Genomic DNA, 19,018 nt, shown 5'->3' on the forward strand with positions numbered 1-19,018 from the left:
CGGTGAAATAACATAAAACAGATACGAAACAGTACGACCAGTTGAACATATATTTGTTGGTCTGAATTTAGAACTGAGGCACCATTTAGAGCGTCTTTCATATAAATAAATATATTTAGAGTGTAGTAATACCCAACTCGCAAATTTACTTTGATTTGACTTGTAAACACGAAATATTCAGATTTCACATATTAGACAGTTTCCAAACACTTATCCGAAGTGACGGATGTTCCGTTGCGATAATTCCTCTTTTCAACTACAAAGAATAAGTTAGTTGCAGAAGTAACCACCTGACACCGTCGAGAGAATCAGTGAGAATCAACGGAAAATGTGTTTGTGATGGTAATTGAAAACTGGTCCAGCTGTTGGAGTCGTCTGGAGGAAAGAAGAAGAAGTCGTTTGGACCGATTTTCTAAAAAACTGTTGAGGAACGTAAAAAGTGGCCAAATGCCAGGCGCGTTTCATTTCATAAAAGCACAATACGATTTCTCGGCAGTTTAGTTGGCGCGCGAAGCGCATCCTCTAGACACTAAAAAAATTCAAAGTACCTGAATTTGTGCAATTTAGTGCATTTATCTCGACGAGACGAAACAGGTGGACGACAATTTTAAAATTATCTTATGGCGTCAGTTCAGGTAAGTTGGAAAAAATGTAAATTCCAAACTGTTCTTGTTAAGAGGCAAATTATAACACTCTCAAATTGTCAACAGTGACGATTGTTCGTTAATTATAGACATCGAGGAATCTGTCACTTGTTAGCTAAGTGAAATGACTTCCGACCTACCCACGTGGAAACTTATTATACATTGTGTGGTAGTTTCTCGTGTAAATAAAGACCCAACATGAGTTGTAGGGTTATTTGTGGAATAAACATTTCGACGTATCGTAAATGATTGGGACAAGACGTTTGAAAAGCTTCTGAATGTGGCATCATTTTCACTGTAATATGATGTAAATTGAAATTTTTGTTCCAATTGAAACATTCTCGAGTTAATGAAGTGCTTAAATATTTACAGCGCAACGTTTAGAATGTTATTATTGGTATTGACGGAATATTCTTACAAAACAGTGTGTATGTGCTTAAACAGATAATTGCTTCAATTAGCTTCAAGATACTAACAAGACCAACACAGTAACCAACAGTAAATTAAATTTTATTCTGGAATAAAAATTTTATTGTCAATATTTCATTTTTAATCTGCTTTATCTAGGTCTTCAGCTCAAGTTGCAGACTTAAGACGTCCGTAAAAGTGAAACATCCGGGCCTGGCTAATTGCAGTTATCATGTTATCTTTATAATTTCACTAATTAACAAAAATTTATGAAACAACGTACAAAAGTTTAAAAACTTTTTTCAAAAATCCATTTAAGCTTCTGACATAAAACGTTAAACCATTCACGATTATTTCAAATTCGGATCTATGAAAATCTGACATTTTAGTTGGCAATATTGTGATTTGTCTTAATAAATCTATTTTAGGTTATAATTCAACCGAACACTGCTCCCAAGTTGTTACATTTTTTAAATAATTGAACGCATTAGGAAGAATAATCGTAAAATTGTAATTGAAATGAAACATACATATTTGTAGGGCAGTTCTGGATAAATTCTTATTAACTAAATTAATGACGGAATTGACAACAATGCGAATATTTAAAAACGAAACGTCATAGGTATGACAGGACCTGACGCCAATCTAACAAAAAAATATCGTGGCCTCCTGCGTGTTTAAAATAATCGTGAACGGCATATAGATGTTAATTTATTAATTTAGCACAATATTAAATTAATATTTAAAACTTTTACAAGAAATTTGTTCAAAGTGACAGTAGGAACTGGAATTTCCTCCTTTTTTCTTATTGACACTTCTATTTTACAGTGTGATGTAACACCAACTTTAAAATTATCGTTATCTACGGGGTGATCAATAAGGACTGTTTAAGTTGGTAACACTGAATCGTATTTTAAATCGTATAACAGGAGTAATTTCCGGTTGTTGGTGGCTTGTCGTTGTTAATGCTATACCTATATCAGATATTTGTCAAATAAACCAACAAAACATATCCAGTTACAGTGTTATAAATAAAAATTTTCTTAATTGTATTGCCAACTTAAACAGTCCTTCTTGATCACCCGGTAGTTATAATATTTATTAAAGCGTTATACAGTTGGACAATTTAAAAAAGTATCCCTGAAGCAATTAGACTAATAGTAATACGACCCATTTCGATGTTTTTTAATTTTTTAGTAAAATTATTAAACTTTGTTTGGATTTGTTGTTTTTGAAACAAAAAGAATTTTGGTTTAATTTCGAATTTATACACCTACAGTCGCGGACAGAAAAAAGTAGGACAATGTTTTTCCGCTAATGTAAGTCGGTTTACTCTTTCTATGGTTACTATTAAAATATTTATTTATTTATAAGCCCGGTTTACTCAACTCAATTTTAGCTAAATTTCTTAATACGACTTGTCCTATTTTTTTCTGTCCGCGACTGTATATTTTACTATATTTTTTAAATATAACTTAAAACTGTTAAATGTTACTTGTTTACTTTTCATGCCATACTCGTAGTAAACACCATTCTAGAATTATTTCAACAGAAATTAGTTTATTTTACAGCGTGATCAACAATGACTGTTGACTGTTGAGTCTGTTGGCAATGAAACAATTGCAAAATTTTGATATTTTCTTGTCTCGAAATTGGTACTGACCGGATGTTTAAACTTGACACGACATTAAAAAATGTTTAGGTTATGTCGGTTAGGTTTATGGCTATTACAAAAATGGTAAATTTGAAGTTTGCCTGTCAACACTGTTAAAGCCGACAACCGGAAAGCATTTATTTTACAGTGATACCAAAACCATTAAAATTTTCATTGTTACCAACAGATTGAATCATTCTTGATCACGCTGTATTACTTTTTGGACAGAATACCCAGATATTGTTATATGTATTTGAATTTTGGAAACAATTCTACAAACATTAAATAATTGGTCCATTTTTATTTACTTACTACACCGTGATCAACAATGACTGAGTCTGTTGGCAATGAAACAATTGAAAAGTATTGGTGTTTTTTGTCTCATAATTGGCAGTAACCGGATTTTTTAATTTGAGACGACGGCGACGTTAAAAAACATTTTTGGTTATGTGGATTATGTTTATGCTATTACAGAAATGAACCTTTCATGGTAAATTTCAAATTTGCCAAATTTCATTGTTACCAACAGACTCAGTCATTTTTGATCACGCCGTATTTTAAATTTTTGACTGCTGTAATGGTAAAAAAAATTCAAAATATTTCAAATAAATTTATAGGTATCTTTAACTAGGCAGAATAATCCACTTGAAATTTTGTGGGGGGATTGCAAAATATAAGTAACCATTTTGAGTAAAATTCTCTTTCGGTTAAAGTAGTGAGTACAAAACAAATGTCTTGTTCGAAAAATTATATTTATCGTATAAAATACTTGAGAAACTTAATAAATACTGTTTTGTTTGATTTTAACACGTAAATATTTTTTTTAATAAGGATTTTAAACCTATAGTTGCTGAATCTAAATTTAGTCTAAGTGATATTCTTATTTTATTACTACGAAATAATCCTGCGCAAAATATACTTCGCCGTTCGTTGTTGATGGATTAGAAATAAAACTGGAGAAAAGTACGTAAAATATTACATAATGTAAATGTAAAAATTTTATTACATTCTTAATTTTATTTTTATCACAGGGGATCATAATTTTTTTAGTTTTTAGATAGACGTGGAAATTCAACAATTATTATTTAACATCTTTAACATATTCAACATGAGTGAATAAAAATACGACAGTTTAAATTACAGTTGAAACGTTTAATCTAGTACATTAAAACAAATTTTATTTTACGATCAAATGATTTACGATGATGATTTAAATTGTTTGGTTGATACAATTAGAGGTCGTCAATCAGCATCATATCAAAATCAGTTTTTATTAGTTTCCAATACGATTTGTTCTCTAAGTGCGTCCTTAATATGTTGGTACAAAACAAATGTTAATAAAAGTAAATATGAAAAATGGTAATGTTGGCCGTTATTAAACAGTCGACAAAAGTTATGTAAAAGATCAGTCTACTGATTCATTGGAATTTGAAATAGCTATTAATATAACGAGAAGATTATGGGATATGCGAGGACGTTGCCAGGTGACGAGGTGATTAGCCGAGTCACCTGCACAACATCCGACCGTCCGAGCCATAATATTCGAGTTATATTTCAAGCTTTATCGTATCTTTGTATCTAACGTATTATGAGCGCGTAACTAATGTATTATTATGACTAACTAACGTATTACAAGTAACTAAGGAAGCTGAGTTATTCGAATATTATGGACTTCATAATTATCAATAAATGTGTAACATAAAGTAATCATAATTGTTAATGATACGATAAAGAATATTTTTATTAAAGTCTGTCAGTGTCTGCGAGAGCAGTGATGATTTATTTTTTTAAGCAAATAATTAATTTTGCTGAAAGTAAATAACATTAAATCAGTTAAACGAAAAATAATGTTGACAAAAAAAACACAATTTTGTCAGTTTTGTAATTTTTTATTACGTCAGATATAAAATTATATTTGATATACAAAGCAAGCAAAATGATAGCAACCTTTCATTCAATCACATCTGCACATAAAAATGTAACATACATTTTTACTGCTTCATTTATGACTGCTACTGTAGCAGTGATAAGGGGTACCGTATGTTTCATTAAAATTATGGTCAAGAGTGAAAAAACAATTGTGCTGAAACTACTGAAATACACGCACCTAAATATACCTTTACGAGTATACAGGGTGTAACAGAAAATTTTGTTACACCCTGGATTTGCTACTTCACGACAGTTCATGTTGGGTGACCCAAGTTAAGCCATATGTTTTGTTTTTCACTCTTGACCATACGTTTTTTGACACGTAAAGGTATTATTGCTATCAACGTACACTGTTAGCACCCAATTAGCGACGTTTTTCTAGTTATTATATTTGAGAATAATAATTTGAAGCAATTGTAAGAAAGAAATTATGAGATGTAAAAATAACCGAACTTTCAAAACAGTATTTTGTTTTTCTGGACCCCAGATAAGCGACGACGCCAGCTGCAGCTGCGTGAGGAAGACACCTAGCACAAGAGTTGACGTCGACACGTCAGCAACATACCCCGAGGATCTGGAGCTTATACTGCAAATATGTCATATTATCAAATTTTTTCGAGTCAATTTCAGCAAAGTTTCATCTTGTAGCTTCAGGTTTTTTTGTAGTGGTGCAGATTGCTTTCCAATAAAACTAAAACAGTGACGATTACAATATACAGGCTGTTCCACAGCTTCCATAATAGTGGGTGAAGCTGTATTTCATGACCTGGAATTATAATTAATTAATTAATAAGACCTGATTCGTAGAATTTAAAAATTTTAAAAACAGCTGAAGCTGTCTCATAAATATAGGTTATTATAAATTATTGTCCCATCGCAGTTGGCGTTGGTGGCGTAGTTGAATGTGCAGCAGCCTCATAAGTCATAATATGAGTCAGAGTAGTATCGTCGGTAGGTGGCGATACTGGCGGTAGTTTTTAACTTTTTACCGCCGGAAATCTGTCTGTGTCTAGTGTCCACTAGTCTGTCTCATGTTGTGAGGCTGCCGGCACATCCAACATTTGTATGGTTTTCAGCGTCAACTGCGATGGGACAATGATTTATAATAGCCCTGTACAACTAAATCTCTTCCTCCTAAAGAAATTTTAGTCAAGCGGATTGGTTCTTGCATTTATTTCCTTTAACGTATGGCGCAGCTTTATCAGCTGTGAAACCATAACTGTCAAACGTTATTTATTTGTTTATTTCTTTTGCAGGGAATAGTTGTTTTTGGAACTAACCAATGATAATTTTCTAAGTTTTATTACTGCACTAAAATGATGATCAAACTTAGGTTATAAATCTGAAGGAAATGTCAAAGCATGCCAACTGAAGACCTGCGGCTTTAAAAGAGCGGGAAAAGCACGACCCGCTTGGCCACGAATTTTTTAAACGCTCATTTTTAAAAAGTGTTTTGTTTTCATATTCTAAGGGAGCATTTACAAATTTGAGGGAAGTTGCAATGACCCAGAACATATTGTAAAATCGGTTAAAAAAACGTCACTTCAAAATCATACTGATGAACTGATGTAAACAAATCTGCCTTTTGTAGTTCTGATTTCAATTCCATAGAAAAAACTATAACTTCCGGTCAATTGAAAGAATTATGCAAGAATAAAACCAGTGAGTAAAAGACAGTGAGCGAAAAACGATGAGCGAAAGTGAATTGAACGAAAGAGAAACCTTCACCCACTGGTAAATATGGATACAGACTCACTTTCTAGGAAGGTATCGAACAAAACACTTTTTCTAGACGTGGAATTACAACACTCGCTGTGTGTAAACTTCCTGCTTCTAAAAAATAGATAATAGATTTCAACTTCCTAGAACGAAACTTTCCTAATTTTTAAAAGACCTATTGTTGTTGTGTATTTCAGAACAAACATATTTTGTGATTGTGAACACATAGATGTTATCTACGTGGCTCTACTTTTCTAAGACACCGAGTACGCAACAATTAGGAATTTATCGAAAGCGATAACAAAAACAAAAAGTAATACCATGTGCTCCCTGTCGATAACCATCGTCACATTGTTTGCAGTAATTGAGGATTTCGTTAAAACTGCGAGTTATTTATAGATGAAAAGTTAGAGATAATCGCATAGTGTGTTAATGCACCGAGAAGGTGTGTCTGATTAGTGATTAAACATATCTCCCATAAAATTCCATTAATTTAATCCACTAATGCGGCCGTCGATCGGAAGAAAAACCCGACCGCTCCGACTCTTGTTTATGAACAAATCCAGGTGAAACCCGAACGAAGTATTTAATTGATTATCTTATCACGATAATCAAATATCGAGGCGTGAGAGGCTTCGGTAATTTTCCGAACATGTCAAACACTAATATTTGCCGGATAATTTAATTGAAGTGTGTTAAACTTTAATAGGTTGGCACTCACTTTTATTATTATATTCGCTCAATCAAAATACCATGACATGTTCGAGTGCAACTCAGCAAAAAGCCCACAGAACGGCCCAAAACGGCAAATCTGAACGCGTCATTTTGGCCCTCGACAAAATTCTTGACGTCACTGATTATCTGCAAGTCATGCTCAAACAACTTCTGGAGCCCTTTGTCGGACCAGATCTGAGCCGGTGTTATTTATCTCGGTGGTCGCCGATAAAATCTTATCTGCTATTATTCCTGTTGCAAGAAGTTGTTGAAAATTTTGATAAAACATTGCGAAAGCTTCAATACACGATTCTTTTCCCAGTGTAGAGAGGACCTGACACGTACCTAGTGGGTCAATATTTGTTTGGTTTACACAAATATTGTACCAGTGTTGAAGTGCGTTATTTGAGGACATAATTGTACTAATTTGTTATTTGAATCTGCGGGTAAGACAGTAGCTCCTAAAATACGACCCATTTGCCAATATTGACAGTACGAATTACTGAAAAAGCGCAATTGCGCGTAATTGTTGTCCTGTTTGTTTGTGCGGACCGTTATCGATGCACCTCTCAGGTGCGCAAATAAGGATGACCCGTCTGAAAGATTCGGACTGGAAAAGGTTCTTCACGTGAATAAGCAAACAGTTTTCAGACCCGAATCAACATAAGAATTGAATTAAATTCCGAGACGCGGCTCGTCTCTCTTCTTATCTTATTTGTTCACTATTTTGTTTAATTTGAACGCGTTTTGTTTCACTAAGGGGCACAGGAAACGTCTTAACCATTAAGATAAAAATAAAAACTACTTCGAGTTATGAGTTTTTAACGGCGATACTAAAATCTCAAGATGTTTTTTTTAAGATTTCGCATTAAAAATAATTTCTTTAGCGCGATTTCTGAATGTTTATTTATAAATTCTGTTGATTAGGTGAGAATTAGTTGAATAATGGCAACTATAAATTTAATGTACTTCTGCAACAATTAAGCTTCATTTAAAGAAACCACTACATAAATTAGCTGAAGCTTGCCAAATTGTGGAACCATTATCTGTGTTATCCTGTTTCTTGACTGAAACTTCTGGTTAACCTACACATTAATATTAAAAACGAAAGTTTACAGAGTACATAAATTTTGTGTATAGCTTTTGTTTGATTCAAGACGAAAACATTAATTTACATATTCATGAAAAACTTTCAGAGTGCTGAATTATTTTGTGCGACGGTAATTTGTGTCGTGCAACAAGGATTAAGTCATGTTAGTGCCTAAATCTCTTAGATTAAAGAACGTGTTTTTTATTAAATTTCTCGACTCGCTGAACTACATCAAGACTTCAAAAAGATTTAAAAAATTATTTAAAAGAAATAAGAAATTAAAAAATAAGTGATAAGCGAAAATCCACAAACTACCAAGAAACTTTAATGAAAATATGTATAGCTGAATTTTTCGTTCTTTTATTTCACTTTTTATTCTGACATGCTTATTTAGAGTGTTTCAAAAAGATAAATGAACATTTTCTATTAAGTGTCCACAATTTGTTTCAAACTTAGACTTTATGGAGGATTTGTTAAAGTAGTTTTTCTCTATGAAACAGTTCAGAATTAGCCAAAAAAAAAGTGCTTGAAGTAGAAAAAACTTGGCGTAAAAACTGAATGTAAAATTTATGGTTGCCGCTCCATATAAAAAATGATGAATAAGTGAATACACACCCTTCACACAAAGGAGTTAAATTGGTTGCAAAAGTCAAAACAACTCAATATTTTTAGATTTAGCTGAATAGGCGTTGAAAAAAGTAAACCGTTTAGAACAGGGTAAAGTTTGAATTTCCCGCCGTTTGACACGAATGACATTTGTTTACGTTTAATCGGTACGCAATTGAACATGTTTGTTTTCAGCAAATAATGCTCTTAGATACAGGTGATTCTGAAATAAGTTTGAAAAAAAAACGGTAAGAAGTGGTGATGATCCATAGCCAACCCTAAGTGAAAATTTTAATAGTCACCAGTTATTTACCTATTATATGACATCACTTCTCTCGATCATTTCCCTAGAAATATTTACGAAGCAGTGTGCTTACACCTAGGACTTTATTGTGGAGTTGATGTGATAACGGTTCCTAATGAAATTAAGAAATTTGGACCAATTTTCCCTATTCATAGGCGTCGAAAATACAAGGATATAGGGTAATTTCCATCCTTTTACGCAGAATTATTTTGTGTCAAGGACAGGTACTCCACATTTTTTTCCAAACTTATTTCAGAATCACCCTGTATTTGATTCGAGAATAGGAATCGTTAAAAGTTAAAGTTAAAAGAAAGAAAAAAAAAGGAAGATTTTTTGTTTCTAAACATTAGGTTAGCTGTCAACATGCTATAATTAATTTACACAAAAGCACAACAATTGACGGTTTCCAGCGCCTTCCCATCCCAGGATTTCATTTAAACGCGCGAACTAATAATATTGTAACAAGAGAACTAGGAATTACTGGTGCCTTAAAATGTAAAAACTGCAAATTTAAAAACTGTAATTTTAATGTAACTGCAGGAAAAGAAAAGTAAATAAATGAGTTCATGTCCGATTCTTTTTTTTGTGATCAGCTTGAAGATAAAATAGTATATTATTCAGAGTAGAAGGTCTTTTTGTGCTTCGCCCAGTTGCCTTCAATCTCTGGGCTTAGCACAAAAAGCTTCACTTCTACTCTTAATGATATCTAATCTACTACCTTTAATGCTTCTTTGCAATACAGGGTGCCTCACAATTCGCGAATTCCGAATTCTGAGCGTGGTAGGGAAGGACCCAGTGCAGCTCGAAAAATAAACTAGCCAAAAATGAATAGGGAATTCCACAATTTTTCATGGAAAGCAAAATAATTGCCCCAATCCTCCCACGTATTCTTAAACACTGGATAAATTTAAAATGTTACAGGTGCTTGAAACATTACATTTAATGTGTATATTAATATATTTCTAACACATTTCATTACAAATTTTAAACTGTATTTATAAAAAATTCAAAAAAGGAAAAATTCCCTATTCATTTTTGCCTAGTTTACTTTGAAAAAAAAAATTCGCTCTTCCTGAAGAAGATATAGGCACTTTAATTTTGTTCAATACATAGCAGCCTTCATATCCACAGTGACAAAATACTCTTCTAGCTAGGTTGCCGTTCCATTTTTAAGAAAAATTACAAAAATTTAAGATTTTTCTACTCCAAAGTAAAGCTATTCTTCACAAAATTGTTTTACTTTATTATTTTCCACAATCATCTACACCATAAATAACAATAAACACTGAACTTTTCAGCCTGTATTTGAAGAAAACGCAGTTCAAAGAGTGCACCTTCAGACCAATGTATCTTTGTGGGGGGAGTCCCGATTTTTTTTTTATTGACATATTTGGATTACTGAAGTGATCTCCTACAACGTTCTGAATTCGGAATTCGCGAATCTTGAGACACCCTGTATAACTAACCGAATTTCTAATCCAGTTAAATAAAAAAAAATCCTAAATATTTTTAAATGCAACATAAGTTAGAACAGGACTGCTGTTAAGGATAATGGATTTTGTAAATAAGTAGAAGTACTTTAATGTTTTTTTTTCATTGCTATCAATACAACTCTTGCAGACTTTGCTTTTGTTTTATCAGATTACGCATTTTAAACGTTTAACAAACATGAAACTGTAGAAAAATCAAATATTTAGCTGTGTTTTTCCTTTGCTAGATTCATGCAATTAATACGCATTAGCAAACGTTAGTAACAACCTTGATGTCGTATTTTTAAGTTTGTGCAAATTTACACTAAAGGATAAATTTTAAAATGCCGCGATTTTATAAAAAATCAAAATTTCAAGTTTGAGCTTTGGTTTACGTAGAGTTAGTGTATGTATAATGACAAAAGCATAAGTAAATAAAATGAATCCAGTTATTCGCTCGAAAGTGAATACAAACTTAATTACAAACTTGGGAAGCTGTGGATTCTGTTCTTTGTTATAAACGTAGGAACCTGAAAATCTCTAATATAATAACTGACAATAAAAGGAATATTTTACATAAAAAATCGTACCATTTAGAAAATGTAATGAAAGTGGCAAACTTTTTGTTATTTTAGCTAATAAATACTCTTTCCTCTTTCTCTGTGTTATTTTACCTATTACTGTTCTATTTGTATTCTACTTCTTGTCACTATGTATTTAAATTCAGAGCTAGCATAACAAGAGCAGCATGGTGTGAGAAAATGTATACTGTTCAATTTGGTCAAGTTTAACAGGTGAATTCTTTAATTTTTAGATAACGACATTCTAGTTTGTGTTGGGTGATAATAGGACGCAAATGACATTTTGCATTCAAAACAACAATGAAACTGTTTACAGCAGTGCTAAAAATGAACATCGACTCTTGTGTATTTTTGTTTATTTAGTGAAAATTGGAAGTCCAGACCACAATGGACCGGAAATGAAATCTAATTTACCTTTTTCAATTAATTTCCAGAAAGAAAGCTCTATTTAAAATTTGTTTTATATATTACGTTAGTAGAAACTGGAGTGAAGCCTAAAAAGTAAAAAAGTTAAATTGAATTGAGCAATTTTATTGTTGCTTTGAACTCATTAATTCGTCAGCGAATAGTTCATGCCAGTGACATCACGCTTTTTTCGATAGAAAGTTCAAATTCAAGTTTTTAATAACATTTCCTGCAGAGCGCTTGTAATTAGTAAATGCACATTAAAGCAAATAGGTTAGAAAAGTTTATTTATCGAAGTCAGATTCTAATCTCTCACCTCGTCGATTCTAGCAGCCGAATCATGTGATTTAGCAAGAGCAAGACCTTCTTTATTTTTACTCCTATACAACCAGCTGCTAATTGTGCAAATTTCCTAAACTAACATTTCTTCAAGTGGCAGCTCACGTTAGTACGAAGGTTATTTTCTCTTTCAGATGATGCTTTTGTATGTCTTCGCGGTTTTACTGGTAACTGCAGGTGCACGCGGTGCAGAATTCGTAACTCCAAGAATGCCCGAAGAGATGGCTTTTGTATCAAAAGTGGAACCCCACGTCACTGAACCTTGTATTTGCGAATACTACAACACCACAGAGAATTTTGAAATCGACGTTGAATGTATCTGTTCTGGAAAGCAATTAGTGCAGATCCCCGATTACCTCAATAAAACTTTAACTAAACTCATCATCAGGGACTCGGACATCAAGCGAATTACGAGAGATGAGCTCAAACCCTACAGAGGAAACCTCAAAGACGTGTAAGTAACACCAATATTTGCAAATTACGACAAGAACATCAAAACTCCCTTTTGTATCGCTATTCTTTTATCACTTATCAGTTTATTTTCGCAAGCCAATAATTCGATGGATCCTTGCGCTAAGACGTTTTTACTTTAAGTAAAATCCCCCAGGCTTTAATGTGGTTTGACAGATTTTCAGCTCCACTTATCTTCCCGCCGAAAACTTAAACAAGTGTAATTTTTTTATCAAACCATTACGAAGAAACAACTGTACACACAATTTTTTTTATTGAATTGTGGGGTACGAATTATGAAGGAAACAATAAAGAATTTGGAATTGCATTTAGATTGGGAATAAATATTTAAGCATTAGACGCCACACAACAACTGGCCTTCGATAAAATATCAATTGTTACCTCGGTTTCGTAACGTATGCTGTGTTTATTCTGTTTTCGCTTTGTTTCGTGGAACAAATAAACACTCAACTGAAGCTACTCTTGGTTTTTTAACCACAACAGATGTACCTACTGCAGTAAATTTTCTATTCACGTCGATTGGAGCAAACATTTATTACACATATTTACATAATGCTATTCTATCACCCTTATTAAATTACTTTCCATGAATGTTATTGAACAATACGTTAAATTCGATTATTTAGCCCCATTTAAAGCATGTATCCATGGTAATTATTAATCAAGCTGTGATTAATTAAACCTGTTCAGGAGGCAAGATTTGTGAGTAATACAGCTGTAGTAATAAATGGAGCACCCACAGTACCACAATGGAAGGACGTAATTACAAAGAAACTCTCAACACAAAGACGATTATGCGCAAAAGCTAATCGCAGATGAGCAGAGATTTTACTGTTTTTGTAGCTGTTTTCCAACTTACATTTTAATAGATTAATTTATACCAATTTGAATAAGTAAAGTATTCAATTCATAGTAAAATATTAAACTATCTATAGCAATTTAAATTAGCTTATGGTAAATATATTTTCTGATCGTTTGATATTACTAAGATGTTGGAGTCAGGATTGGAAATTCGTTTAGTTCGCGATTTAGCCGCTGGCGCTTTACGGAGATGGTTTTTGCTGTCTTGACAGGAAGCCAGATATTGTTGTAGAGAAGACACATGGATAATTGCGCTTTTAACGTCAAGGTACTGTTGTTTTGTTCCCAACCTCTTGTTGATAGAGGCTGCGGACAGCAGCAGTGGCAAAACTAAAACGTCTTGGATCTGTAATGTAATTTTAAATGTTTTGGTGATTTTTTATAAGCGAATTTAATTGTAATCAATTATGTAAGTATGTTTATTGGTAAAACGAATTTATTTACGGTGTAAGTACCCATTCATTGAAATAAATAAAAGAAATAATGGAAATTCATAAAATTTATCCATTTAATTTTTACGTTAAAATATTAAAAATAATTTGAGAATTTACAAATAAGAAGTTATCTAAGAAAACTATCTTTGTTGTTACTGAAAAAATTTTGATGGTAAATACATATATCTATTTTAATATCATTAAAAATGTGATGATTATAGGTTCTATCCACAGAATATTTGTCAAAAAAAGGTAAACAAAACAGCAGCTGATCTCTAGCAAAAAAATGTTAATAGCTTTAGTTTGGATATTTTTGGATTTTTTAAACTCAGTCTCTTTGACCCTTATAAATTCTGTCTAATTTTTTAAATTTCCTGCTTATCGTTACAAGGTAAAAGGCAATAATTTTTGTCTAGCGATGCCTCCAAAAATTGTTTGATTGCATTATTTTCTTCAGATAAAGATCAGAAACGAAATACATTATAGTCTATTTTTTAATCAAAGAATTTAGGTTTGTAAATATAAAATTTTATTAGAATTTAATGATATCTATTGGCTATACCAGCCAACGTCTCATTTTTAACTCGCAGCTAAAATATGAACGTGTTATTAAAAATGCCTCGCCAAGTAAGACATTTATTAAACTCTCAAATTAGTTGTTATTAGTTGTGATTAACTTTATTAACATGCTGCGCTACTAATATCTCTAATAACCTCAATTTTTTATGATGAGATTTTTCACCCTATCTCAAAAGTGTACAATGTTATCAGCTCTATTTTGCGTGTAAAATGCGGTGTTGTGGTTCTTTGATTAAAAAATAGACTATTCAGGGTGTTGTTGAAATGCGTGCACAAATTTTAATCACGAGGTATTGGCTTCATGTAGAACTCAAAAATATTTAAAAAATTCTGTCAAAAAATAAAATGACATTTATTTTTTGAGCTACAATTTTTTAAAATTGCTTTTAGTTTTCTACCTTGTCCTACAACCTCGTAGGTAAAATTTCGGCACCATTTTAAAAATATATCCTGTATATCATGTTTTATAAAATGTACGCCAATGCAAAGTAACCTATAGGAAATATGCTTTAAAATAAGGAAACCGCATTGGTGTATGTTTTATAAAATATGATATACAGGGTGTATTTTTAAAATGTGCCGAAATTTTATCTACGAGGTTGTTTGACAACGTGGAAGACTAAAAGCAATTAAAAAAAAATGTAGTCCAAAAAATAAATGTCATTTTATTTTTTGACATACTTAGAATTTTTTAGATATTTTTTCCGAGTTCTACATGAAGCCAGTAGCTCGTGGTTAAAATTTGTGCACGCATTTCAAAAACACTCTGTATGTACTGTCGCGAGCAATAAATTTTGGTCGTCAATGTCATTTCAAAATTTGGTTAGATTGTCACAGATTTAAAAAATTTCCCAGCCTAATTATGCCCATGTCAACAAAGTGTCAAAAAAATGAGAAAAAATGACAATTAATGTCATACAACTTGATGATAGGTTATGATATTTACGACTGTTTTACTATGGAGCATTTTCGATTGCGTCAAAGAATGACCTTGACTGTACAAATATTTTATAAAAACATTTTTTTAATTATCAGTTTTTAAGTAACATCACATTTATATCGGGTGTTCTTTTTTTTTCGTTTTTACAATAAATTATTTTATGAATACGTATCCTGTTCAAATATCAAAGCGGCAACGCTTTTAAATTTTGATATTGGGGAAAATGAAAAGTTAGGTTAATTTTTTTAAATTTTTCTGCACACCCCATTAGGGTAATTCTTAATTTTTTGTCAAGCAAATTTCTTTTTTTTTACGGTATTCTGGTAAGGACATCCCTCAGTTTGACAAACTTAGGGCCAGTTTATAGAAAGAGAATTAAATATTTACTTCGAATTAAATTTTAATGCGCGATTAACTCATGAATCCGAAACTTCCATTGGTTCAATCTGATCACGTGTTCAGTTCTCATTTGATTACAATTAGCTTAATTTCGCTTCTGTAAACTGACCCTTAAACTGTTGTTGTAGTTAAGCCAAGATGCACTGTCTTTAGTTCTAGTATGGGATTATAGGGATATTTATTGTTTGTCCAACATAAGACAACCCGTTGTGGATCTTTCATATGTGAATAAGCTATACAGTATGTCTAAAAAATTCTCATAAAACGCCCTTTGAATTTATAAGGGATGTCTTAGTTTTAACAGAGTTTTTAGATTTTATTTGACAGATGTCATATAAAAATATCGTGAAAAATTTGACATTTTTAAATTTGACTAATACACTGCATAATATTCGGTCAATCACCGTTGTGATTTTTTCAAATTCTGACCAATCGGATTATTTGTTAAGTGATTAAAAGCAAGGTAGCTTTTTATCGACTGTAATTACACGAGAGGTCTTTTTTTGTCCGGATAAAATTGAATTTTTTTACGATAATTTGGTTGCTTGGTAAATTGACGACACAAACCATCCGATAAAAAAACGAGTCCGAAGGACGAGTTTTTTTATCTGGTGGTTTGTGGAGTCAATTTACCAAAAAGAAACCAAATTAGAGTATAAAAAATGAAATTTTATCCTGGACGAAAAAAACCTCGAGCGTAATTCGATGAGATAATTTAATGAATCATGATAGGTAGGTAATTATGAAAAATTGAATTCGCCATTTTGCACGTCAATTTATTACAAGCTGTGTCAATGTTTAAGAATGTTGGTTCGTTTTCATAACAACAAACAATAATCAGGTTCGAAAAAGTTTGCCATGGAAGTTTAAGCACATTTTATCCAGATGCAAAGTTAGGGCTAACTTTATCCGATGTCAAAGTGACAAATGCATCGCGGCTTATGGGATTTTTTATACATGAATTAAATTATCGCGATTAAACGCAACGTAGCTTTTTTATAATTGATTAAAATGCGAGTAGTTCGATTGTTTCGCCATAGCTGTCAAATTAATTCGCATCAATGTCGCATCATTTGTATTCGAAATGAATTCAATAAGTCTTGTATTAATCTCCGTAAAATACACTCGATCTTGATTTTAAATCGGGACAATTTTATTTTTAATTCACTCAGATTTTGTTGCCTTCTGGAAAAAACTCTCGATCAAAAGCATTAGACAAAATCGCTCCACCTAAAGCTGTCGCGATTTTATCATGCTTCTGATCTCGAGTTTTTTCCGTTGCAACAAAACTTTCGTGTAAAAATAAAAAAAAATAATTTTTTGCAATGAAAAATGAAGAAATCAATCATCGAAGAAGAAAATAGTAAATGTTTATATTGCTAGAGTTACTGTGTTCAATAATGAATTGCACAAATTAGATAATAAAAATTGCAAAAACAATATTTATACAAGATATCACTCTATACTTTGTTAATTAATTAACAATGTAATGAAACCTCAAGGAATTATTTTTAGCACAAAATGTAAATGACTTGCAGTTTATGATTTGAACGATAATGAAAACAACAATTAATTATAACTAAACCGTTTGTATTAAAAAGTATTACATCAGACATGGGATTGGATTATAAGGTATAAAGTTCGGGAGTTTTATCGATGTTGAAGTGGCCACAAGGGAGGGTCAATGAAACCAATATTCGTATATTTTGGTCTAGGAGCAGGGGTTATACCTCGTCTGTTCAAATAGATTTGACTTCGAATGAGCGTCATTTATCTTAATGCATCCACAAGAAATTTATTTTGCACCAATTGAAATTTGTGAGAACAGTGTGACAGTCGCACAAAGACGTTACAACTGTTCCATTTAGATGATCCGAAACGAGGCGCGTTAATAGAAAATTGCATTGTTTTCATCTTATGCAGCTAATTTAGTTGGCAACGGGTTGAGAACATTAGCAAAAAAGGATGTGCAAAGTGCCAATATGTCTTCGTACCAATGAGATTAGAGGCTTGAGGAGTCACAGCTACTGCATCTTAATCAGCCTTAAGAGTGGCCTCTTCCTTGCTTGTTGACGTTTTACGAAGAGAAAGGGGTGGTTTTTATGCACAGTTACAAGATTTAACCAGTTTATGGAGGGAGATTGGATTTATGTGTCTTGTTATAGCAGGACCATCAAGAAAACAATAAAACCTTCAACGAAAGAATGACCGAGCCTGTCGAGAGAAATTTCCTTGTGTACAAATAGATTTCAAAGATGTGGGTGGCGCAATAAAGCGCATTCCAGACAAATCTCGAATTATATCCCACCTAACACCATCGATTATTTTTCTAGTGTACTGGTCAACCTGCCCTATTTGCGCGTCATCGAAGATGGCACCTTGGCCGACATACCAAATTTACGAACAGTGTAAGCCGCCAACTCGTTAAATAAATTAAAAAACAAATCGATCCTGCTTTCAGGGATATATCTCAGGCCCCTCAACTCAAGTTCCTCCATGGTTTATTAATGGGTGTCACTTCAAAGAAATTCTATTCCCTGTAAGTATAATCTTTCAACGGCGTGTAATTATAATCGACATTTATTTAAACCACCACCATCCCAATTAAACCGTCCTTTTCGTTTTAATTAATGGTGGATGCGCCGGGTCTACATCTTCTCCGTCTCTGTCTCCGGCTCATTGCAATCGCCAATCAAAACTTTTAATGTAAATATTTCTCTTAATTATAATTGTGGGCGTTTAAGGTAAATTCACTTAGTTGAGAGTAGAGTTTTGCACCAGAGCTGGAAATTTAGGATAAGTGGAAACGTTAATTGTGTTGCCGTTGTGCCACAGATCTGGACAAGAATTTCAAGTGGCGTAATTGAGATTTATAAGAATGTGTACTCCGTGGTCGGGAGAAGGTAGAAACCTATAAGAATATAAATGGCCCTAGATTATTAGGCTTTTTGGTTTAACGGAATTGAAAATGCAACCCACAATACATTTGCAACGCTAACAGACATTTACGAAAAAGTTAAAATACGACGATTAAAATGTATTCGAACGATGATAAAAGAAACATGATCCTGATTTAAGGCGATTGGAATAAAAATGCCTCTGCCGTTGTGCGTTTATGCAGACAATAAACATTTTGCCAAAAACTCTTCGTTTTTTCACAATTTCATTTGACATTTATGTCAAAATTTACGCAACTGCACAGTAAACTAAAGTCCATTCAAAAATCAAAAAACCACCAACGTTGTATTTTCCTCGATAATTACCATCGGCAACGCTGTCTAGTGTAAAATTTGTTGAGACTTGTAATTTTGAGGTTAAATGTTTAAGTGTCTTGTTTTTCTGGGCATGTTTAAGTAAAAATAATAAGAATCAATAAATAAATTAAACGTGCTGCTAATAAAACAATATGAACGAAATTCAAAGCAATTGAATTTTGTTTTGAATCAAATAAATGTCACAATTTATAGTTACC

General features: G+C 32.5%; 1 protein-coding gene across 3 annotated transcripts in view; it reads left to right on the forward strand.

Annotated features, from left to right (window-relative positions):
• Positions 1 to 234: 234 nt before the first annotated feature.
• Positions 235 to 19,018, forward strand: part of LOC138122599 (follicle-stimulating hormone receptor-like) — a 33,507-nt gene continuing 14,723 nt past the window's right edge. The window contains exons 1-4 of one of the 3 annotated variants that reach the window (XM_069036845.1): positions 235 to 635; positions 11,997 to 12,316; positions 17,880 to 17,954; positions 18,008 to 18,085. In XM_069036845.1, coding sequence (XP_068892946.1) covers positions 621 to 635; positions 11,997 to 12,316; positions 17,880 to 17,954; positions 18,008 to 18,085 — 488 coding nt within the window. In that variant the 5' untranslated portion in view covers positions 235 to 620. Of the gene's footprint in view, positions 636 to 7,356; positions 7,515 to 11,996; positions 12,317 to 17,879; positions 17,955 to 18,007; positions 18,086 to 19,018 lie in introns of those variants that run through there. The other 2 variants (XM_069036846.1, XM_069036847.1) reach the window with 2 other exon arrangements.

This window comes from Tenebrio molitor, chromosome 2 (assembly GCF_963966145.1).
Source record: "Tenebrio molitor chromosome 2, icTenMoli1.1, whole genome shotgun sequence".
In the NCBI taxonomy this organism is placed as follows: domain Eukaryota; kingdom Metazoa; phylum Arthropoda; class Insecta; order Coleoptera; family Tenebrionidae; genus Tenebrio; species Tenebrio molitor.